At 41.0% G+C, this 25,336-nt stretch overlaps 1 protein-coding gene across 21 annotated transcripts in view; it reads right to left on the bottom strand.

The window, feature by feature from the left end:
* Positions 1 to 25,336, bottom strand: part of SHISAL1 (shisa like 1) — an 85,924-nt gene that overhangs the window by 20,875 nt on the left and 39,713 nt on the right. For 12 of the 21 annotated variants that reach the window (XM_040565330.1, XM_040565310.1, XM_040565344.1 and 9 more), the window contains 2 exons: positions 22,704 to 22,917; positions 15,467 to 15,796 (listed from right to left, as the gene is read on the bottom strand). In XM_040565330.1, the coding sequence (XP_040421264.1) occupies positions 15,467 to 15,796; positions 22,704 to 22,917 (544 nt within the window). Of the gene's footprint in view, positions 1 to 3,750; positions 8,296 to 10,610; positions 10,727 to 11,816; positions 12,130 to 15,466; positions 15,797 to 22,703; positions 22,918 to 25,336 lie in introns of those variants that run through there. The other 9 variants (XM_040565423.1, XM_040565419.1, XM_040565431.1 and 6 more) reach the window with 8 other exon arrangements.

The raw sequence follows: 25,336 nt of genomic DNA, 5'->3' as shown, positions 1-25,336 counted from the left end.
AATTGCTCTAATGCAAATCCACCTCAGTGGTATGATTCACCACTATTAACACAAAGTGCCCTTAACTATGAAGACTCCTTTGTGCATAAACTACTCAGCTACGTACTAGAGCACCCATCCTTCAGAAAAATTGCAGGCAGACCTTGCACCATTTTAGATTTAAGCCCATCAGTCACTGTTCTGCAAAGTGATTGCATGAACCTCTGAGCAAACACCTTTCCATCGCTGCTTTTAACGTTTGCTGTAAATGGCCATGTCTCCACCACTATTCCATCTTTCAGGCTCTTTGGAGCCTAAGTAAAGGTTACCAGTACATACAAACAACAGGAAACAGATTACCCTGCCGGGACGTCAAATGAACTGGTCTATTTATTTTCCACATAGCTACTTTTTACATAGGTTCCTGTAGAGAGAGGTTTACATAGGTTCCTGTTCTCATAGAGAGAGCTTTAAACTAGGCAAGAAGGGGGACGGGGCTCAAAGAAGGCTTGTTGGAGCCGTGCCGGGGGGAAACAATGGCTAGGCTGGGGAAGAAGGCGATGGCCCAGCTGAAGTGCATCTACACTAATGCACGCAGCATGGGTAACAAACAGGAGGAGCTGGAAGCCATCGTGCAGCAGGAGGGCTACGACTTGGTTGCCATCACGGAGACGTGGTGGGACCGCTCCCACGACTGGAGTGCTGCAATGCCTGGCTATCGGCTCTTCAGGAGGGACAGGCAGCACAGAAGGGGTGGTGGCGTGGCTCTCTACATTAGAGAATCTTTTGATGTTGTGGAACTCCAGGCTGGGAATGATGAGGTTGAATCCCTGTGGGTTAGGATCCGCGGGAAGGCCGGCAAGGCTAGCGTCCTGGCGGGGGTCTGTTATAGACCGCCGAACCAGGATGAGGAGACGGATGAGGAGTTTTATAGGCAACTGACAGAAGTTGCAAAATCGTCGGCACTTGTCCTCGTGGGGGACTTCAACTTCCCGGATATATCCTGGAAACACAACACGGCACAGAGAAAGCAGTCTAGGAGGTTTCTGGAGAGTGTGGGAGATAGCTTCCTGATGCAGCTGGTCAGTGAACCTACCAGGGGTGGTGCCCCGCTAGACCTTCTCTTCACAAACAGAGAAGGACTGGTGGGAGATGTGGTGGTCGGAAACCATCTTGGACAGAGTGACCACGAAATGGTAGAGTTCTCTATTGTTGGCGAGGCCAGGAAGGGGACCAGTAAAACTGCTGTATTGGACTTCCGGAGGGCTGACTTTGAGCTGCTCAGGACGCTGGTTGGCCGAGTCCCTTGGGAGGCGGTTCTGAAGGGCAGAGGAGTCCAGGAAGGCTGGGTGCTCCTCAAGAAGGAAATCTTAACGGCACAGGAGTGGTCCGTCCCCACGTGCCCAAAGACGAGCCGGCGTGGAAGAAGACCGGCCTGGCTCAACAGAGAGTTGCGGCTTGTGCTTAGCAGGAAAAAGAGGGTTTATAATCTTTGGAAAAAAGGGCAGGCCACTGAGGAGGACTACAAGGATGTAGCGAGGCTGTGCAGGGAGAAAATTAGAAAGGCCAAAGCTCATCTGGAGCTCAACCTGGCTACTGCCATTAAAGACAACAAAAAATCCTTTTACAAATATATCAATGCGAAACGGAGGACTAAGGAGAATCTCCATCCTTTACTGGATGCGAGGGGAAACCTGGTTACTAAGGATGAGGAAAAGGCTGAGGTGCTTAATGCCGCCTTTGCCTCAGTCTTTAGCGGCAATACCGGTTGTTCTCTGGACACCCAGTGCCCTGAGCTGGCGGAAGGGGATGGGGAGCAGGATGTGGCCTTCGCTATTCACGAGGAAATGGTTGGCGACCTGCTAAGGAGCTTGGATGTGCGCAAGTCGATGGGGCCCGATGGGATGCACCCGAGGGTACTGAAAGAACTGGCAGAGGAGCTAGCCGAGCCGCTTTCCATCATTTATCGGCAGTCCTGGCTATCGGGGGAGGTCCCAGTTGACTGGCGGCTAGCCAATGTGACACCCATCTATAAGAAGGGCCGGAGGGCAGACCCGGGGAACTATAGGCCTGTCAGTTTGACCTCAGTGCCAGGAAAGCTCATGGAGCAGATTATCTTGAGGGTCATCACGCGGCACTTGCAGGGCAAGCAGGCGATCTGGCCCAGTCAGCATGAGTTTACGAAAGGCAGGTCCTGCTTGACGAACCTGATCTCCTTCTATGACCAAGTGACGCGCTTGGTGGATGAGGGAAGGGCTGTGGATGTGGTTTACCTTGACCTCAGTAAGGCTTTTGACACCGTTCCCCACAACATTCTCCTCAAGAAACTGGCTGCGCGGGGCTTGGACTGGCGTACGCTTCGCTGGGTTAGAAACTGGCTGGATAGCCGGGCCCAGAGAGTTGTGGTGAATGGAGTCAAATCTGGTTGGAGGCTGGTCACAAGTGGTGTCCCCCAGGGCTCGGTACTGGGGCCGGTCCTCTTTAATATCTTTATCGATGATCTGGATGAGGGCGTCCAGTGCACCCTCAGTAAGTTTGCAGATGACACCACGCTAAGTGCGTGTGTCGATCTGCTCGAGGGCAGGAAGGCTCTGCAGGAGGATCTGGATAGGCTGGAGCGATGGGCTGAGATCAACTGTATGAAGTTCAACAAGGCCAAGTGCCGGGTCCTGCACCTGGGGCGCAACAACCCCAAGCAGAGTTACAGGCTGGGAGATGAGTGGTTGGAAAGCTGCCTGGCCGAGAAGGACCTGGGAGTATTGGTTGATAGTCGGCTGAATATGAGCCAGCAGTGTGCTCAGGTGGCCAAGAAGGCCAACAGCATCCTGGCCTGTATAAGAAGCAGTGTGGCCAGCAGGTCTAGGGAAGTGATTGTCCCCCTGTACTCGGCTCTGGTGAGGCCGCACCTCCAGTACTGTGTTCAGTTTTGGGCCCCTCGCTACAGGAAGGACATGGACGTGCTCGAGCGAGTCCAGAGAAGGGCGACCAAGCTGGTGAGGGGTCTGGAGAACAAGTCTTACGAGGAGCGGCTGACGGAGCTGGGCTTGTTCAGCCTGGAGAAGAGGAGGCTCAGGGGAGACCTTATCGCTCTCTACAGTTACCTTAAAGGAGGCTGTAGTGAGGTGGGGATTGGTCTGTTCTCCCACGTGCCTGGTGACAGGACGAGGGGGAATGGGCTAAAGTTGCGACAGGGGAGTTTTAGGTTGGATGTTAGGAAGTACTTCTTTACCGAAAGGGTTATTAAGCATTGGAACGGGCTGCCCAGGGAGGTGGTGGAGTCACCATCCCTGGAGGTCTTTAAAAGACGTTTAGATGTAGAGCTTAGCGATATGGTTTAGTGGAGTGCTTAGTGTTAGGTCGGAGGTTGGACTCGATGATCTTGAGGTCTCTTCCAACCTAGAAATCTGTGTCTGTATCTGTGTCTGTGTCTGTGTGTCTGTAGTTTAAGATGTGTGCCCACTTTCCACCAATTATTCCTGTGATGCTGCTCTGTGTAGGCTACGTAATTGTGCTGACTAGCCTGTCTTCTCTGATGTTTAAAGTACTATGTCTCAGGCTTGCCTACTTGTTCTGTTTTGGGATCATGTCATCACCTGCCATTGGACATTGCCATTAGTGGCATTTTTAATTGTTTGAGCTGCATTTGTCATCTTCCTGCTGTTTAGTGTCTTAAACTTGGGTTCACCTCCCTAGCATTTGTGATTTCCAAGAAACATTTTACAGTGCACTTCAAAGTTTTTTCAGAGGCATTTTTTTTTTTCAGTGAATAGATTTTCTTTACAATTATGTTTATAGATACCTGTGTACATATATTTATGACAATGTTGGTCACATAACTTCTCCAAAACATTTTCTGTTCTTGAAAATGGTTTCCTGACTGGCATGTGTTCTCTCCTGACCTAATGGACAGTAAAATGACTCTAATGTTCCCCAAATTTCAATGCTTTTTGATCTATTTTGCTTTTGAGACTTAAACAACCATATATCTGATACTTTCCTAATGATGAACAAACTGACTGTGTCTAATTTCTGGCCTTTTCTTGAACTGCGCAGTGAAAGATCATTATAAAACCAAGGTCATACAAACATGTTTTATCACTTTTCTGATGAAATGCCTAATTGCTTGCTGCATCATGATCTAATCGGGGAACAGTAACAAAGTAATGATGTGGGAGATCCGTGACCTCAGCTGTCACTGCAAATAATTGTCTGACATTGTTACCATTTACGGTCACAGATTCAGCATCATCACATCAGCTTTTTATGATTACTGTTTGGAATTCTGCAGTGTGCCATTATTTCATGCAGAAATGTTAGCATACTTGAACAGATCTTCTGCAACCCTATAAAAGAATTATTACATACAGCTGTTGTTTAGTAGTAACTGAGAATAATGAACTGGTCTGTACGTGACCTTCAGCCGTACTACCTGCTTGTTCCTCCTTGAGTTAGGAGGTAAGTTATCTGTTTCTTCATAACCAAAATATATGCTGGTGTTGACTTTCCCAGACACTGACAGCAATGGGATTTTAATTCATAGGCTCTTATTTCCACTGGATTTTTGCTTTCTTCTTCTTCATTCTCACTTCTGTTAAAAACACACAGTGTACATAGTCATTTTGCAGGTTTTTAGTAGCTTTCTGGGGTGTAGCCTATTTAAGATGGACAATATTCTGTCCATCATTTCCTTTTTCCCCCCCCTTCTTTAATTTTTCAAGATATATTTTCTTTCAGTTCTGAAATCTGGTAAGTTATGCTAAACTTCCTACTCAGAAATCCTGCTGCAGCTTTCCATGAATGCAGGAAGGCTTGCCTGTTTGGATCAGTAACGCCAGCTCCTTGCCACTTTCCCTTTCATCTCTTCTGCCACCTGCAAAGTCATTGGCTGAAGCTATTGATTATCCGTCTCACTTCCTTGTCCATCTGCCTTATTTAGATTCTAGAAAACTGAAAGCAATTAATTGCATTTTATTAGTAATAATTTTTGGTCCCTGCCAGTTAAAGTTTAACTCGGCTAAGGCTGCATAATTCAATAAAAAGTATGGGAGCAACTCTCTCCTTCTTGCGTTTGCCAGATACAGCTGCTCTTAACAATATGTCAGATGCAGCTAAGCTGATTTGCAGCTACATTTGTATTTACAGATCTAAATCAAGGGTGACTGTGAGCAGTTGACTTGGATTTTTTAAATGCAGATATGCAGATATGCAGATATGAATTTCAAATCACCCAGCCTGGACACCTTTAAAGTGCTATTAAGAGAAATGGACAGACTGCTGCATGAATATATATATGTGAGTACTTTTCCTTGAAGCTCAGCAGTTGCACTCAGCTTATTTGAAAAGTGCTTGGGGATGCTTTAAAGTTTCTCTGATTCTGATGCTTCAGAATCTATGTGAGGAGCTTCAGAATAACCTAGTCATTTTATTTCTCAGTGCATATATAAAATGTATGAGAAGTGTATGTGCTGTTGAGCATCTGACTCCAAGGTGAAGGTAAGGGGTAGGAGAAAGAACTATCCAAATAGCTCTAATTGTCTTTAAAATTAAGTGGTGTTTGCTGCGAGAGAGATGATGGGTTTTGTTGATAAAACTTGTGATGTCATACTCATTCCTGTGTATGACACTATAGTGTTGTTACATTATACAGTAAAATTGCAGTCTTAATTGATTTCTTCTGATTTCACATGAATTGCATGCTGCTATCTGCTACTTCAGCAGTGCTACACTCTTGATTTGTTATTATCTAGATAAGCTAAGGATCTGGCTGCAAGAAAATCTACTCAAAATATACGAGAAAATTTAAATATGGAAGTTGTTCAGAACTGGTTTCCAGTATTTTGACTAGCTTTCATCTCTCAGCATGCAGAGTTCATTTATCAATAACTTTCAGATATCCATTTAACTACTCACTTTTCTACTAATTGCTGTTTTCTGACAATTCATTACCATATTTAAGATAGTTAAATCACTTTAACTGTACAGTCCATTTAAAGGAAAGACTTTCATAAAGTTGATGAATATGACAGTCGCAGATTGATGGACAGGCTGAGAAATAACTACATAGGGAATATCGATCATCTCATATCCAATGAATCTGCAGTTTACACAAATGTGAAGAAATAAATGTTGCATTATTGGGTCTATAACTTACAGAACAAAAGCAAAAAGAGAATAGGCATGAAATGAACCGTATGTATTATTTATGTAGCAGTGTCTATCAACATATAGAAGGATTGCTGGGATTCAGACTGAAGTGGGCAGAAGCCTTGCATATTGTCTTCATGTCAGTAGTGAATTTCTAAAAACAACAAAGAAAGCACTCATTTATGTATCTTGAATTGTTTAAATGAAAATTATGAAATTCAAAATAAAACCTTTCCATTTAGTTGCATAATTATAGTGTGGTGGCAAGTAAACAAGAATTGGAGCATTAAGGAATTTGAGATGCTTGCTTCCAAGTCTCCCACCCGTTTTGCTGGTCTCCTGCCCTGACATCACGTAGGAGTCCAGGCAAGAGAAGGGATACGCAATGCAAAACCAGTTTCGTGATCTGGCTCTTCCAGGAGCAGAGAGTGAGTTCCCTAGTTTTGTTTTAGTTTTTAAGCTTCTTATGTTTTTACAGTTATGCGGGTCCTAGCAAACAGGCAAGATTATTGAGAAGAAAATTATTTAACAATATCTGTTATTCTAAATTAATGTCTTTTGAAGGGAATGTAAGTGCATGTGTAATTGTAGATGTTGTCTGATACACTTAATGTTTCTTACTAGATAGATACTCCAGGATGTTAACTCTTAAGTAGTTTTCTCATAAAAGCTCTCATAAAACAAACTATGGTGCTTTGGTTTGCCATACTTAGTCTTGGGTGTAGTTCAACAATCTAGCTAGGGGATGTAAATAAAAACAGTGCCTTGAATGGGGCAGATTTTGTTCACTCTGTTCCTGTAAATATTTTCTATCAAGAGCAGTCTCTTCACAGAATCCCCCTGCCACACTGCTGTACAATGCTTTTTCTGGATGGTGGCCATGGTCACACCGCACAGCTGACCCACTTCAGAGCCAGTGTCCCAAGCTAGGTGACACTGGCATGATTGTTTGTGCAGCTCTTTGAAATTGCTGAAGCACAGCACCTACCAAATGTGGGTTGTTAGCTCCAGTGATAACACGTATTCTGTTTCAAGATGTATTATCAGACGGAATTATTTCACATAGATGTTCACCCACCAGCACAGTCTTTATTCCACGTCTGTGGTTTTTTTTTTAATTATTATTATTTATTTTTTTTGCACAGCTACTGTGGACATGCTTAGCTACTTGCTAGCCTTTAAACATACTGGCAGAGTTTGTTTTTATCCCCCTCTTTTTAAGTGATTTGATAGTCACTTGAAGAGGCATGGAGTAGTGGTGTGCTACAAACGATTCTATTTGGTGTCTGAAAGACTCAGAGGAATTCACAGCGAAAGCAGACTGCAAAATCTAATAAGGAGAAGTAAAATAGACTTGCCTTTGTCTAGCCCATTCCAACTGCATAAAGGAAAAAAGCACAGGCTCACCCTGCTGGGCTGGTAGCTTTCCTGATCCTGAACAAGCAGCAGATTTCTGAAACTGTGACTCCTGTAGCTTAACATACTCAGTGCAGACATTGCCTCTGTGTTGTGTTGTGCAGACAGGCAGGGATGACAGAGGCAAAAGTTAGCCTTGAAGACAGTATGCCCTTTGATATGCATCTGTGACGGGTGTGAGGTTTAGGATCAGCAGAACAAGGCAGAGAGATGATCATCAGTTCTGCTCCCACAGCTAGAACACAGTGCAGCCACGGTATGTCTGGAAAGCTCTGCCAGGCTGCCCCTGCTCAAACTTCCTCTTAATGCAGTCTTCCTTGCTAGCTTGACCTTTTTTTAGCCATTATTAACTAATAATATTCCTGTGGTAGTGAGAACAATTTTTTTCAGTGGTCTGGATTTTGATTCATCAACTTAGAATATTCCATTTTACTGCCCCCCGGCTCATGCTTTGTTGAGCAGCAGTAAGGAATTCCTTGCTGCTTGTTGCTGTTTGATGTCCAGCTGTTAAAGCCTGCCCAGGTTAATTGGACTGCAGGTTCTTACACAGACCAGTCAGCGTGGAAGGGGCTGGCTCATGCACCTCAGTGATGGCCCAGAGGGAGCACCATGAGGCAAGCCACAGCGGTTTAAGCTCAGTCACTTGCAGGCCTCTTTTCTGAGTCTGTGACGGTGCTTGGACTGCGGAAGGTACATCCACCAGGACCCGGACTCAGACCACACAGGCCTTTGTACAGCCCTCAGATGGTTTCCATGCTAAAGAAGAAATCGACATCAGTTGGGCCACAAAATCCATACACTACATGATGAAGCAACGTTATTCTAAATCAGGCTTGATGTTTCTGAGATTAATGGCTTTCCTTTCTGTCCTTACACAACACTGCAAGCCCTCTGCAGCTCAGCCAGCAGCATGTATAATGCATTCCAGACTTCTTTAGATATAATAATATTATGACTGTTCATAGCCCTCTTTGTCTCAAGTAAATAACAAAGTGGTCTGCTAAGGCAAGATATTTAAACATCTTGGGGATGGTTCTAAACACTATATACTATGACTTGCTTGATTGTTTGCTCTCACATCTCTGTTTCAGTCATTGGTTTCCTAGCCAATTCACAGAATCACAGAATCACCTAGGTTGGAAGAGACCTCCAAGATCACCTAGTCCAACCTCTGACCTAACACTAACAAGTCCTCCACTAGAACACTAAACCATATCACTAAGCTCTACATCTAAACATCTTTTAAAGACCTCCAGGGATGGCGACTCAACCACTTCCCTGGGCAGCCCATTCCAATGCCTAACAACCCTTTCAGCAAAGAAGTTCTTCCTCATATCCAACCTAAACCTCCCCTGGCACAACTTTAGCCCATTCCCCCTCGTCCTGTCACCAGGCACGTGGGAGAATATACAAACCCCCCACCTTGCTACAGCCTCCTTTAAGGTACCTATAGAGAGCAATAAGGTCAACCCTGAGCCTCCTCTTCTCCAGGCTAAACAACCCCAGCTCCCTCAGCCGCTCCTCGTAAGACTTGTTCTCCAGACACCTCACCAGCTTTGCTGACCTTCTCTGGACTCATTCGAGCATCTCGATGTCGTTCTTGTAGCGATGGGCCCAAAACTGAACACAGTACTCGAGGTGCGGCCTCACCAGAGCCAAGTAGAGGGGGACAATCACTTCCCTAGTCCTCCTGGCCACACTGTTTCTTATACAAGCCAGGATGCTGTTGGCCTTCTTGGCCACCTGAGCACACTGCTGGCTCATATTCAGCTGACTATCAGCCAATACTCCCAGGTCCTTCTCGGCCAGGCAGCTTTCCAGCCACTCATCTCCCAGCCTGTAGCGCTGCTTGGGGTTGTTGTGCCCCAGGTGCAGGACCTGGCACTTGGCCTTGTTGAACTTCATACAGTTGGCCTCAGCCCATCGGTCCAGCCTATGCAGATCCTCCTGCAGAGCCTTCCTACCCTTGAGCAGATCGACACACGCACCTAACTTGGTGTCATCTGCAAACTTACTGAGGGTGCGCTCGATCCCCTCATCCAGATAATCGATAAAGATATTAAAGAGAACTGGCCCTAGTACTGAGCCCTGGGGGACTCCACTGGTGACCAGCCTCCAACTGGATTTAACTCCATTCACCATGACTCTTTGGCCCCGGCTACCCAGCCAGTTTTTAACCCAATGAAGCATACGCCAGTCCAAGCCATGAGCCAGTTTCTTGAGGAGAATGCTGTGGGAAACGGTGTCAAAAGCCTTACTGAAGTCAAGGTAGATCACATCCACAGCCTTTCCCTCATCCACTAAGCGCGTCGCTTTGTCATAGAAGGAGATCAGGTTCATCAAGCAGGACCTGCCTTTCATAAACCCATGCTGACTGGGCCTGATCACCTGCTTGCCCTGCAAGTGCCGCAGGATGACACTCAAGATAATCTGCTCCATGAGCTTCCCTGGGACTTAGGTCAAACTAACAGGTCTATAGTTTCCCGATTCTACCCTCCGGCCCTTCTTGTAGACGGGCGTCACATTTGCTAGCTTTAAACTAGAACAAGAAAGAAAATGATGAAATATTAAGCACTTACATCAATTTTTTAATCCAGGAAGATCCCAAACTACTTTACAAATCATAGGTTAATCCTGACATTGTTCTTGGGATGCTTTCTTACACTTTCAGTTCTCTGCAATAGGAGACTGCAATAGCGAGTGCTGCTTTGATTCCTGATATACAAGAATCACTTCCCCATTATCACAATGTACCGTCTTCTAGAATGGGCTTTTTTTTTCTAACTCTATTATGATAAATGTAGTACAGGAAGCTAATAACTTTGACAACTTTTGTTGTCATGAAAACTTGTGAACTTTTTTGCAAAATGTTTTAAACAGTATTCAAGTTTTTATGCCCTGGGATATATGCATATCTCACAGGATTAAAAAATCTATTTTCTATTTTCCTGTTCTTTGAGTTGAAAGAAAGCCCATCTGCAACTGGAGCTGCTCTTATGGCATGACACCATCCATATATATGTAAATGTGTTTGTGAGGTGCTAAAGAAAAACACTCATTTTCTCTGTGACTGGAAAAGCAGGGATAAGTTTATGACACTTCAAAAATGTGAACACAAACTGAAAAGTTGATTTTATAACTCGAATCTTGCTGTTACCAAAGCAGTTCAAGAGGCTGGTGTCATCATCTGCAGTAATGGAAATTCAAGTATAAAATGGAAAACAAAAAGATGTGAATAATTGAGCAATCTTAAAGACAGTGGTGGAAATGATAAATCCTTTAACTCCATTGCACTTCTACACTAACAGCATGATTAAATTTTGAGAAGACAGTACTAAGGTCGTTCATCAAATATAGACTGCAGCAGAAACAGACTCTAAACAGAAGCTAAACTTAATTTATATATATATTGCAAAATTACCATATTTTCCATGTATATAACCTGCAGATTATCTAATGGAGAAATAAAGAGCCAGGGAACCTACTCTTACTCCCTACTGTCTTACCACTTGCTGTAGTACACAAGTCTATTTTTCTGAAAGACCTCTTTACTCAAAAGCTCTTCCACATGCTAATCACCTTGCCTGCGATCACCACTGCCTACTGTGTTTGTGAGACACCTGTGCTGGGTCTGGCTGGGATGGAGTTAATTTCCCCCACAGCAGCCCATATAGGAGTGCAGTGCTCTGCACCTGTAGCTAGAACAGCATTGGTATCAAACCACAAACAGCCCTGATATTGCACCAGTGTTTTGTCTATTGCTGTGCTGTGCCCCACAGCACCAAGACTCCCTCCAGCCCCCAAAGCCAGCAGGCTGGGGATGGGCAAGGGGCGAGGAGGGGACATCACCGGTGCAGCTCACCTAAACCAACCAAAGGGATATGCCATACCGTGTGGTGCCACACAGCAATAAAAGCTGGGGAAGGGGAAGGAGAGGGGAGGCTCTTGTTATGAAGATGTCTCTCCTCCCAAACAACCACTACGTGTATGGAGGCCCTGCTTCCTGGGACATAGCCAAACGTCGCTCGTTGATGGGAAGTAGAGAATATTTTTTTTCTCTGTGCTTCCGTGTGGCTTATTTTTTTCCTCTTTCTTTTCCCTTTAATTAAATTACCCTTACCTCAATCCATAAGCCTTTTATTTTATTTTTTTAATCTGTCCTGCATGTTTTTCTCTCCCCTTCTTCTCCTGAGCAGGGGGAGTGAGAGGGTGCTTGTGGTGGAGCTCAGCTGCCCAGCAGCGTAAAAACACCACAACATCTATGCACTTAGTTGAAGGGTTGTTAAGTTTCAAAAGTAGCAGGTTATAAACCTGAAAATATGGCAATTCCTGTAGTATCTTATGTGCTGGAATACAAGGGATAAACACGGATTTGCTAAGGAAACATCTACTTATTTCTTTCATTAAGCAATGAAAGGATTTAGAAAAAAAATAATGTTATGGGAGCTGATGGGAGCATAGGCACACAGTGCAGTGGGGAAGGGGTGAGGGTTACAACAGCGATTTATCAAGGCTCATCTCCTGCAAACACAGGAAAAGGAGCATGTGTGATATGCTCACCTGATCCTAACATACAATCCCCGCTTAATGCTTCAAAAAAAGCAAAGAAAAAGAACAACAAAAGTCAGTAATGGAAATTGATTAAGAATCCTTCAAAAATTACTGGACAGTTTCCTTTGATTTGTAAAAGTATGGCAGAACAACCAACTAGTATAGCCAGGCCTAATATTTTAAACATATAAATACAGATATAAAATAGTTATTGCATTTTTGTATACACACACAAGTATGAAGCTAAACCACCAATACTGTATTACAAACGTTGGTTTTAAGCTATATGGCAATTCCAACTAAAGACTGGGAATTTCATGTGCAAAAAAGCTGCAGGGACTGAAAGAAGGAAAAAAGAAGGGAAGAGGAAGAAGAGGAAAAGAAGAATGCTTATAACTAAGTACAAGCAAGCATCTGTCTTATGGAGCATTATTGGGACTCTTCCATTTAGACACCATCTGCTGTAATATAATGGTCCTTAAGTCTGAGCTGCACTGAATATATTCAGTCAGTACTGACTGTTACACCAAATGAGCTCCTCTCTCACTGATCCTTTTCCTTGGTCATACTATCGTTACCTTTTCTATCACAAAAAATCTTCAACCCTTTTTGCTCTAGATTTTCTTTTAAAACTAAAGAGCAAGTTATGAAATAAAAGGACTGCTGCTGCTATCATCCTTTTTTCAAAAGAGTGCTATCCAAAGGTTTCAGATCAAGACCAACACTGTGTCTTTATATGCTCTACAGCTTCAGGAACTGCCGTCATCTTTTTCACCCTGCTCATTCTTGGATCACTTTATTTTGCCAAAACTCGGTGTCTAGCCCTCTGGAACACTTCTAAATTGCACTGGTGACTCGGCACCCTTTCCTTCCAGGACAAATCTAGAAAACTCTTCTTGCCATGAAAAAAATCACCTGCCTCTTTTGACACCTCATTCAGAGTATTGGTTTATTCATCTCTCTTCCTTTAATTCTGTTTTCTTTGGTAAAAACAAAAATCATTCAATGACATTTTGTCCCGTGGTTATCAGTCCTTAGTTTCTTCTGTTTGTATTTTATGTTCTTGCTACTCCTGAATCTGTCTCCCATTGGGCATGTTTTTTTTCTTTTGTTTTGTTTTGGTTGCATTTAACTTTACAGTAGCCTACTTGTGTCATCCTGTCAAATGAGATTAAGGTATGCTTTTTCAGCTATGCATATAAAAAACTAACCTGGTTTTCACATTGCTTCTGTATCTCATGCCACAAATGGTGTGGATTGGTGACATCTCACATTGAAGTTATTGCACTGTTGCTATTTATACAGTCTTTTAAAACCAGACCAACAGACATGTAGATACGCACAGCAAATTGTCTTTGGTACCAGATGAAAATTAACTTTATAATGGTTGATGCAGAAACAAAGATTTGTAATTTACTTGTACTATAGAGCAGAATCACAGAATGGTTTGAGTTGAAAGGGACCTTTAGGACTACCTAATTCCAACCTCCCTGTCATGGGCAGGGACATCTCCCACCAGACCAGGTTGCCCAAAGCCCCATCCAACCCTACCTTGAACACCTCCAGGAATGAGGCATCCACAGATTCTCTGTGAAGTCTCTGCCAGTGCCTTGCCATCCTCTGAGTGAAGAATTTCTTCCTTATACTTAAACTAAATGTCCTGGTTTCAGCTAGGATAAAGTTATTTTTCCTCCTGGTAGCTGGTAGGGTGCTGTGTTTTGGATTTAGGATGAGAATAATGTTGGTAACACATTGATGTTTTAATTGTTGCACAGCAGCGCTTACACTAAGCCAAGGACTTTTCAGCTTCTCACACTGTCCTGCCAGCAGGCAGGCTGGGGGTGCAGTGGGAGCTGGGAGGGGACAGACCCAGGACAGCTCACCCAAACTGGCCAAAGGGGTATTCCATACCATATGGTGTCACGCTGAACAATATATAGGGATGGCTGGCTGGGGTGGGGGGACTGGCTGCTCGGAGATAGGCTGGGCATCGGTCAGTGGGTGGTGAGCAATTGCATTGTGCATCACTTGTTTGTACGCATTATTATTAGTATTACTATTATCACTATTATTATTATTTTCCTTTCTTTTCTGTCCTAATAAACTGTCTCTATCTCAACCCACAGGCTTCATTTTCCTGATTCTCTCCCTCATCCCAGAGAGGGAGTGGGGAGGGTAAGTGAATGGCTGTGTGGTGCTTAGCTGCCAGCCTGGTTAAACCACAACGCTAAACCTCCCCTCTTTTAGTTTAAAACCAATACCCCTTGTCCTATCACTACATGCCCATGTAAAAAGTCTGTCTTATAAGCTCCCTTTAAGGGAGCAAGGAGATCCCCCTGGAGCCTTCTCTTCTCCAGGCTGAACATCCCGAACTCTCTCAGTCTTCTTCATAGGAGTGGTGATCCAGTCCTCTGATTATCCTTGTGGCCCTCCTCTGGACCTACTCTAATGGGTCGATGTCTTTCTTGTGCTGGGGGCCACAGAGCTGGATGCCGTATTTCCAGATGGGACCTCATGAGGGCGGAGTAGAAGGGGAGAATTACCTCCCTCCACCTGCTGGCCATTCCTCTGCTGTTGCAGCCCAGGATACAGTTGGCCTTCAGGACTACAAGTGCACATTGCCAGCTCATGTCCAGTGTTTCATCCAACAGTACCCCCAGGTCCCTCTCCATAGGGCTGCTCTCAATTAATTCATCCCGCAGTCTGTACTTATGTTAGGGATTGTCCCAACCTGCTGCAGATGCAGCACCTTCCAATTGGCCTTGTTGAACTTCATGAGGTTCATGTGTGCTCACTTCTCAAGTCTATCCAGGTCCTTCTAGATGGCACCCCTTACCTATATAGTGCCAACTGCACCACTCAGCTTGGTGTCATCTGCAAATGAGCTGAGAGTGTACTCGATTCCACTGTCTCTGTCATTTATGAAGACATCAAACACTACCAGTCCCAAGATGGACTGAGGGACACCACTTGTCACTGGCCTCCACCTGGACAGAGAGACGTTGACCACCACTCTCTGGGTGTGGCCATCCAGCCAATTCCTTATCCACTGAACTGTCCACCCTTTAAAATCACTTCTCTTCAATTTAGAGACAAGGATGTTGTCTAGGAGTAGTAAAACTATTTACCACTGAAAAATGGCAGCATCTGTTTCTCTGAGAGAATAATATTAAAAGATAATTTAAAATACTCCAGAACAAGAAATCACTCCTAAGCAGTAATTATGTAAGACAATTCACAATATAAAGAATTATGTGCTAGGTTCTCAAATGGTGTCACTCAGCCTGAATTTGCAGAAACTTCTAAATGCAGATGATTGTTCAAACCACAAAACGAGAGACAAAAAATACATCACAGAATGGCTTAACATACTTACCAGGCAGATGTACTCTGAAAAGACATCAGAGGTGGGCTTAAAGCATCTCCTTTTAAAGTATGTACTGTCTGTGACGTTTGAGGCTGTGGCTGAGGCTGAGTTTGAGGCTGTGTCTCTGGCTGAGGCTGTGTCTGTACTTGGCTTGGATCCTGAGCAGGGTTAATCCATCGGCTCTGTCCTTGAGTCATCCACTTTCCCTGGATTCCCCACCGTGCCAGGTAAAATTTGCAAATATCATAGTTCATTGAAGAGTAATATAAAAGGTCCAGTACCAGCAAGATCACCACAAAAAAGCCATAGATCCACACCCCTAACAGTGCACTGTAGTTGCTGTGAAAGTAAAAAAGGCAAAACAAAAAAGTCATGTAATATGTGTAGTGGTCATTGTAGTAAAGGTTTTTTGTTCCATTAATTATGTAAAAATAATATACAGATGAATGATACCAAAAATTTGTTTTAAAGAATGTTGTAAAATATTATCTATTATTTTAATCTGTCTAAATACTGCTGTATGCATGACATGGGAGGCTTTTAAAAATTAAGGCCCCCATCCTGCAAACATTTTTATTTCTCTCTCATCTGTGTACATATACCAGTATATAAACGTAGTATGTGATTAACTGATGCTTTAAGTGATACCATTGATATACAAATGTTTGATGGGTCTTATTCTATGTCTTATTCTGCAAATTCTCTCTCAGAGAGCCACCCTTCTGGAAGCAACAGGGCATTTATAAGAGTGAGGATTAACAATATGAAAATATGCTGTAATCATTGAACCCAAGGGTGCCTCTGCTACTGAAACATTCACTGCTGACAAGCATTATAAACCCCTTGTCTTAAAAGCTGTTTAATGTGTTTGGACTTGCTCTGAATTTTATGACCAATAATTGTTGGCTGCAGAAGAGGCTTTCAAGAGCAACTGCTAAAGATCCATTAGTTAGCTCATGCTCAATTTAGGAAGGAAGAATATGGACAAGATTGTATTATATAATGCATTCAATAAGAAAGAAAATACATACTATGTTTGCACGTTCATGTTGATGTAGCTATAAGGTACATATGGGTAAAGGCAGTGAAAATTATCAGCTGCCGGCATGGTGCATGGAGCTTTGTAGCTAAGACAGGTGAGTAAAGTTACTAGAGGGCAAAGAAAGGAAGAAAAGGTATAAGGGATCAACAATACGGAGATCAAAAAAGGGAAAAAAGCTAAAGCTCTGCTGGCGATGCAATATTCTTAAAAGAAAAAAAAAAATGATTACCTGTTATAAATGTAGTTTGAATTGGAAACTCTGTGAGTGGGGAAGACGAGACCAGAACAGAGATGGGAAGAAACAAGTAAGAATGAAATTGTTAGGTACGCAGAGAAAGAAGGCCGATCTAGACCTAAGAGCTTATGTGGAAATAATGTGTAGTAGAGACTATAAAAACAAGAGCAAGCAGAAAGGATACTGGTAAAAAGTATCATTAGGAAGACAGTCTTGGGGGAAAATGACATCTAAGCATATCAGCAGGCAGCCCCCATCTATTTGAACCTGAACTTACGTGAATACAACTGAACACATGTTCAACACTGCTCTCTTTCACAGACTTTGAGGGAACTGTTGTATCAGAACATTGATCAAAACTAAAGTGCTCTGAGAGGAAAAAAGCCTGAGAACACACATTATAGATACAAGCCAGAAAGATATATTGACAATTTAAAAATGTCCCAAACCTTTTAAAACCTAAAACTTTTCAAGTCTCTGCTTCGAACTTTCACTTCCATTTAAACTTTTGTACAGATCTTCCGTTTTATAAATAAAATCAGCATTTGAAGATAGAGATCAGATAAGAAAACGGAATTTTAATTTGTGTTGCTGCCTGTCAGCAATTACTGAGACTGATTTTCCTCTCCAGTGAATGATTCTTCCACTACTGATATAAAATGCTTAGATTAAATGGGGTTCCATAGCAAACAACTGTGAGTAATGAGAGCTGTTAATGGGCCCTTTCTGTCTAACTTTATGATCATTCATTCTAGTCTAGGATTTTCAAACTTTTCAGTAAGTTTCTAGGAGGATTAGAAGTAGACAAAATGTAGTGATTCTGAAAACTCTTAATAGTCTTTGCCTCTGCTAAAGACCTGTACCCACATGCCTAAATTCAAACAACAGTGGGTAGGCTTTTGTAATGCATTGAAATCTTTGCAGTCCAAAGCACTTGGAACTGTAAGTGGATTTGGTTAAGCTAGGCTTCTCGGTAGTGGTACTCTTCATTTTCAGTGGGTTTATCCCTATTGGAGTAAAATTCTCTATTTTCTGCTAATATAAATAAAAGAGAAGTGAAGGCCAGAGAAGACAGGAAGAAATCCACTGTGACAAATCCTGTTCCTACTCATTACTAGTACCAATGCATGTTAGGAATAGGTGTGCTGTATTTGATCCATAGGAAGAATGGAAATATTAGAAAACATGTTATTTTTGTTTTGGCAGCAATTTGAGAGGCAGAAACATTTCTTTCAGTTACCTCAGAAGAATTCTTTTGTATTTTAGGCATTTACTTTTACCCAATGAACTTTATTTCGTGAAAATTTGAGCTATTTTGAGAGTTCCAATTTAAAGCAACAATTTATTAATCATGCCATGGGAGAGCTCTCCATCTGCTCCTTCTAAATAACATCTGTTTCTCACAAGTACAAAAATGAAAGACTTCTTTATTTAAAATAACAGACAGTGGGACTATAGCTCTATCAAAGGGGCCTTCTGACAAACCGCAAGCAAAATTAATACATAGTATGCTTTGTACACAGAGGGAAATGCCGTACTTTGATATATTTTGTTTCTCAAACTATTAAGACGGTAGAAAATACTAATTTTGCTGATGCTTACTAATCACATTAAAAATTAAAACTTACCTACAAATTATGAAGATGCCTTAATTAGAAAATAAACAACCTTACTTCTGTATCACTGAGTAACAGTAGGGCCAGAGACACAGCAAAGAACTGGGAATCAAAACACCTAGGACATGCTCTCATTTCATTGAACTGAATAACTTAACAGTAAAAGTTTCATCTTACAGTCCAATTTTTCTGTACTTCTGTGCAGAAGTTTCATTTCAATTAAAAATAAAGTGTGAGTGGATTCCAAATCTGTCAAGATTCAAATTATTGGGGTTTGCTCCTTCACTGGGACAATCAAATATATTAAGATTTTTTTGGTGTGGTTGTGTATCCTCCTCCCCTTCCCCAGCTGAAAAGCATGGCTTCGCCTCCCAATTCTCCTGCCCTCTCAGTCAGTCACTTTGGAGCTTCTCTTTAGGTTCAACACAATGCTTTGCAATGTAACACTGAAAACTACTTCCACAGCCATGTTGCCCAGTCCTCTGCTGTTGCAGGACCAACAATACAAAAGCAAAATCTGGAGTAGAGTTGCATGATAATTTTCTTCTAGCTTTTATGTGAGAGAGGATAATCCATAGGTATGTCAGAAAAGCTTAGTGGCTCATTATTTCAAGATACTTCAGCTTTTCCAAAAGTATAGTGTATATATGGTATACACTTGACACAGAGCCTACTTGTGTAAATGTCAAGATTTGCTCTGACTTCAGGAAGCCTTGAATTGGGCTCTTGGAGAAATACATTTTCTACCTATCTCATCCTATTCCATATACAGAATCCTAATCAGATTTCTCTGACACCTCTACAGACAAATGAAAATGGATAGATTATTTTATTATTATTTTTACCCATGTGACTCCTTCCATCTAATTCATTGACTTTTTGATAGAGATGACAAGCTGGTTAGGACTAAGCTTTGTTTTGGAAGAGTTTGCTGGTTTTTTATATGCTGTATATGAACAGAAAATAATTCATTTGGGAATTCAGGCTTTAAAAAACAAAAAAACAAAAAAACAACAACAACAAATCAAAACAGTTGTGAGCAAAATTCTACAGCTGCAGTTTAAATGTGGGCAGATGGCCATGGAAACTGCTTCTTTCCCTACTCTCCTCAAATGGGGCTGTTACTTACAGTAGTAATACATTTTAAGTGTTGTCTCAAGCAAATATGAGCTTACAACCTTGGAAATGCATTGGTACTTCTATCACTGAGGAAACCTTTATATTTTTTTCATGTACACTTTAATTAGAATTTTTCTCTATTTTATTTTTATTAAAATAGAAAATACCTAAAGATCTTTGTCCCATCTTACATTTTCCTGTAGAATCCACTACTGTAGTATCTAAGAAGTCTTCCCAACTAAATTACATCTTTTTGGAACAGTTGGTAGTGGAATTGAAAAAAATATTTATTTATTTAGCTTTGCTTTCTTGTAAAGATGATTTTCTGGGAGACACTTAAGCAAACATTGGCTCTGCAGAGGACATGCTATATATGGAGAAAGATTCTGTCCTTACATTGCTTTTGGTACAATGTTGTAATGTAATGTGCAAAAGCCATTCAACCCTGGAAAACTTAGCGATAGCTTAGTGATATGGTTTAGTGGAGGAATTGTTAGTGTTAGGTCAGACATTGGACTAGGTGATCTTGGAGGTCTCTTCCAACCTAAATGATTCTGTGATTCTGTGAAAACAGGAATGAGAGATAAGGAAAAACATGGATATATTACAGACTGCCATAATGTTTTTCCAGTATCAGATTAAGGATCCCTGCTGATACCCATCAGATCTGCTGATACCAATCAGAACTTGCATAATAGAAAAACAGAGAGAATATGAATACAAGATTCAAGTAAATACTATTTTTAAGACTGATTAAGTAACTCATTAGACAAAGTTTTATGGAAAAATACTTTCGATGGCAGAACTTTTATTTAGTCTGTTGGATATCATTAGCATTTCTATATTTAATACTAAATGAATTGTTCACATTCAAAAATACTATAAACTGATTAGTATGCATGATTGCAAAGATATAATAGCCCAGTATTCTGCAGTTACCAAAACAGAGGAATCTTTAGTTACGGTAATGGAAATAATGTAAATAAATCTGGCTACAGTTACACAGTATGACTGTAGAAGAGGAATGTGTTTCTTCATCTGCACTGTGACAAAGAAGTTACCTGTGACTTCATTAATTTTTTCCATCAACTGTATGATAAAACAAGAGGTGTGTTTTGAATGGAATGACTATGGAGAAAAATAAATTAAATAATGATATCGAATCACTCTTCCCTTAAAACTATATATATTTTTTCAGTTCAATGCTATTCCCATATCCTAAATTATTTTCCCCAGCCACAGTGCAACCACAGCCACAGTTTCACTAGAAGCTTTTTTTCAGTGGTGTGTGAAATTAGATCTAAATAAATAGCTGACTTTCTAACAGTAAAGTGAACCCTAGATGTATTAGAATCCAGATGAAGTTAAATTATTATACACGTTAAATAAAGTCAGAGTGTATTAAGATGCTTATTACAATGGTCTTAATGTAGGCATCTAGGCTTCTCATTTTTCTGCCCCTCCACAGCATATTAACATTATTAGGAAGTCTTCTGCCAACCTCAGTGAGCTCAGGATGACGATATCTCCCTCTCACTACACTGGAGGAGTTTTAAATAGAAAGTTAGCTTCCCTTCATTTTCCTGGCCCTGATGGAATTATCAGAGGTAATATTTCAGGAACTTACACAAAGGGAATACTGGTTCCACTCTGGCACTTCTCTAAACTACATCTCCAAAAGCTTTTTATTGTATTTAACATGTTTTCACCTATATTCGCAAAAGATCAGCATGTAGCTAATGTCCACAGGAAATTCTGGTCTGAAGACATATGTGGAAAGAAATCTGAAGGTGGTTCTCAACAATGACTCTTGCCAATAAAGACATATACATAAGTAGCTTTCTCTTTTGCTTGAGACGACTTAAAAAACGATTACTAGATTATAACTAAAATAACACATACATTAGGCTCTAAGTATTTTAATTAAAATGAGACACTGTAGCCCATAGAATACCAAATAGCCTTCTTTCCCATTGATGAACTGCTCACACAGCACAGCCCTATAATATGAACAGCTCTACATGTTTACTTTTGTGGGTGCAGGTGCATGTGTGTACATGTACACATGAGTGGGCACACGAACAGAGAAAGCAGGAGGCAGGGAAAGGTACTACATGCCAGGGGATATTTTGCAATCATAACTCTTTTATACTACACATGATACAGGCTTCTTTATACTACGTGATTGCCACTAACACCTGTGAAGTTAGGGTATGCGCTTTTTACATCTATACAAGATTCAAACTTTGCTAGGCAGAGCTGTATGAGAGGTTGTTGTTAAGGAAGACAACAGTTTGCTGACACTGGGTTGGCTGCTGCTGGCTGCAGCTGCACACAGTGAGCTAAAGAGCCAACATCAGTATTCCAGCACCATAGTCTCCTAGCAGACTTGCACCTTGTCTCATATGAGTGAATGACAACATACTGACCAAGTTTTGCTCCAGAGAAGAAAACACTGAAATCCCTGTAGTAACCAAAAAATCAATAGACTGGAATTCCAGTTGTCTTTAATCAACCCCTTTCTTGCCCTGGAGGGGCTGGATACAAGAATAAACTGACAGGGGAAAGCAGATAGATCAGAACTTGACCCTGGGGGTTTACATCAGCTGGAATTTGTCCTCTGAACCAAAAGAAGTAACAGTGGATTACTGTGGCCAGAATATCAAATAAGAAGTAGGATACAGATCACAAGTGAATATTTAGCCATTATAAATAGGTAATCAGTAACAAACATCTGCTTGCTACATATTAGTTCCTTAGGAAAAAAATCAGTGATATTTAACTTGGAGGATAGGTCTCAGAACAACATGAAAGTATCTCAGGTAACAGGCAAGAAGACGACACAGTGTTGGCATATAAGCAAATACTTTTCAGTATTTAGTTTTGTGGTTTTTTTTTTTTTTTACTGATATTCATTTAAATATAGTTTGGATAAGATTGAGGTTGGGGAGAGACATTTCGTTTGTAACTTTTATATGTAATTCTTTATTTCTTACATTTAAATGCAACTTTTACATACATACTGTCCTAGCAATGTTTATAGTAGGTGTCAAAGCAACAAAAGCAAAGCTAAATATCCTTTTCTTTTAGGAGTTCTGTATGCAAAAACCTTTTAGCAATGTTTCTGTGTGTACACAATTATTCTAATTGCTTCCATCATTAAGTACACCTCACACTATGTTACTAGACCAGGAACAGTTTAGTGAAGAGCACTTTAAATACTCATGTACTTACTTATGCATATATCCATCTGCATTCCCTGTTAAGTTCATCTGCATAACAGTCTGAAATTCTGTCTCATTGCAGCAGTATTTAAATACTGTGTTGTTATGGTGACAGCAAAAGATGTAAGATTTATTGTCAGAAAGACGGGGGCAGTGAAAACCGAAGTGGTAGCGACCTTTGTAGTCTGTATATGGCTCGCAGACCCGAAAATGTGCAGACAACACTATAAAACAAAGAAAAATATTGGCTTTGTAAGTTACTTGTGTTATATGTATGCAATAAACTGTAATTTTTCATTGGTTAAGCTTAAACATTTTTCTTTGATTTCTGAAAAATGTTAACATTTCAGAACTTTCAACTTCGTATCATTTAATACTAAAACATTTAGCATGTTTTCATGTTTTTTGACTGTTATTATTGCTGTGGTTCTGATTATTATTTCTTTTAAGGTATGAGAAGAAATGCCCTTCATGCAAGAAACCCAAAATTATTCAGGGAAACATTTTCATACTGCATACACTAAATATACAGATAACCACAAAGACCTAACAATGTTCATGTTTGATTTTACTGTGATGACTTCATAAAACCAAAAAAAATATGTAAAAACTGCAATAAAAGTTTGATGACACTTGATTTACAGTCACAGTTACTGACAAAAAATTGCTCTTCCACTGTAAAGGTAATTCTTTGATAAGGATTATTCTGCCATAAATAGTAAGTACAAAACAGTATAACAGATCTAAACAACTCTGAATTTGCAATGATATAGAACTAATAGAAATGTAGCTACTCCTGGGAGTTCTTACAGGTCTTCTTTATCAAATTTTCATGTGAAGTGTTTATTACATCTCTGAGAACATTTTTTTTCTGAAGGATGTCACAATGATTTCACCACCATTTTCCCTGAAAATAAATAAACAAATAAATAGAAATGCTCTCCATATGTATCCTTAGAATGCAGACTCGAGGCTGCTTGCTGTGTGGTGCCTGGCACGCCACGGTTACATCTATGTGGTAAGATTGCAGGCAGCCTAATGGTTACAAACAGCTCTGAACTAGAAGCTTTGCAAGCATCTCAGTTTGCCAGAGCTAATCAAGCACGCAGAGGAGCAGCACAGGAATCCCTTCCAGCATGGTCCTTAACCACCTGCATGTGACTTCCTGGTACATCTGAAAAGGCTTGCAGAAGAAAAGCCTATAGCCAATATTTGGCTCCACACACTGCCAACATTTTAACTGAGTTATAATTCTTGTTGCAGTAGGCCCTGTGGCGTTGTTTAAGATTACATGTACCATACAGAGCCTCTCACTTGAAGGAAAGCAAAATGTTGAAGTCAAGAGTCTGAGTACAGAACTGGCAGTATAATGTTTTCACTCTCATTAGAGAACAGAGGCACAGCAATGCTGTGGGCAGCTGCACTTTGTAAGGCTACACAAGTTAAAGATACTCACCTTAGACTGACGGAATTAACTCTTGTAACTTGGTGTATGATTTTTCTATCAGTTTACCAGTACAAGTGGATACAGATAATGACTTGCACGGATTTAGCTTAACTGTGCTGTATCTCTCCACACACAGTCCCCATTGATCAGAAATTTCTCCCATTCTTCTTTCTGTGGGCCTAGTCACATTTGAAGGATTATTGCAGTGGAGATTATTTCTCTATGTGTATAGAGGGAGCATAAAACAAATAACAGAGCGCTACAATGAGGAGAAAACAAGGTAACTTGTACTCCCCTCTGAGTGACGGAAAACCATTCTAAACATTTTACAGCTTAAAGTACTTAAGTATTTTGTTTATTATAGCTAAAGCAAGGCCTAAACAAATTGCTTGAGGATCTCATGACGTCTACAGCAGTGCAGGAATCCATTTCCATCTTCTCATGCCCAGTTTAGTTTCTTAGCTACCTGACATTCAGTCCGCCTTTGTAATAGGACATACATGTTTAGGGTGAAAACTCAGTTTTTGTAACCACAATTTTCTTTAAAAACAAATAGATGAGTACCTCCAGAGGACAATCAAACCTATATAAAATATGAATCACCCTCTATAAGTTCCTCTCTCTACTTGCCTCTATCTCTATGGTTTGTAGACCCTACAGCAGCTATCCTCCTTTATCATACCTCAGCTTCATTCCTAAAATTAGTTGAGATGAACCTAAGCTCTAATATTAGGAAAGCACAGTATATATACAAGCACAGAAGTAAGTAATTTCAGCTGATTGGTAGGATAATGCGTCTATTGTTCATGTTATATATATATATATACATGCATATGCATGCCTGTCATCATTACTTTAACAACAGAGAAGATCCCTTTGTAGATGATGTCAGTCAAAAACTGAGGTGCTAGAAGAATGCTATTATTCCCAAAGGAACACAGATACTAGGAAAACTAATTGTGTATCTGTTCTTGCCCTGCTTGGGAAAAATCTGTGTTCCAAATCCAATGACACTATAACCTGTAAATAAATTTTCTTTCTTTAGACCTAGGTGAGCCTCTGTAACCCCTACAACAAATATGCATGTTCAAATCCTGTCGCAACATCCACAAAGCAGGTAATTGCATGAACATGTATTTGTTTGAACATATACTAACTTCCCTGTCCCCTCCCCCTTTAATTAACACAATGATGTA

This window comes from Cygnus olor, chromosome 1 (assembly GCF_009769625.2).
Source record: "Cygnus olor isolate bCygOlo1 chromosome 1, bCygOlo1.pri.v2, whole genome shotgun sequence".
Taxonomy (NCBI): Eukaryota; Metazoa; Chordata; class Aves; order Anseriformes; family Anatidae; genus Cygnus; species Cygnus olor.
Note: the sequence above shows the minus strand (reverse complement) of the source record. Positions and strands in the feature narration are given on the sequence as shown.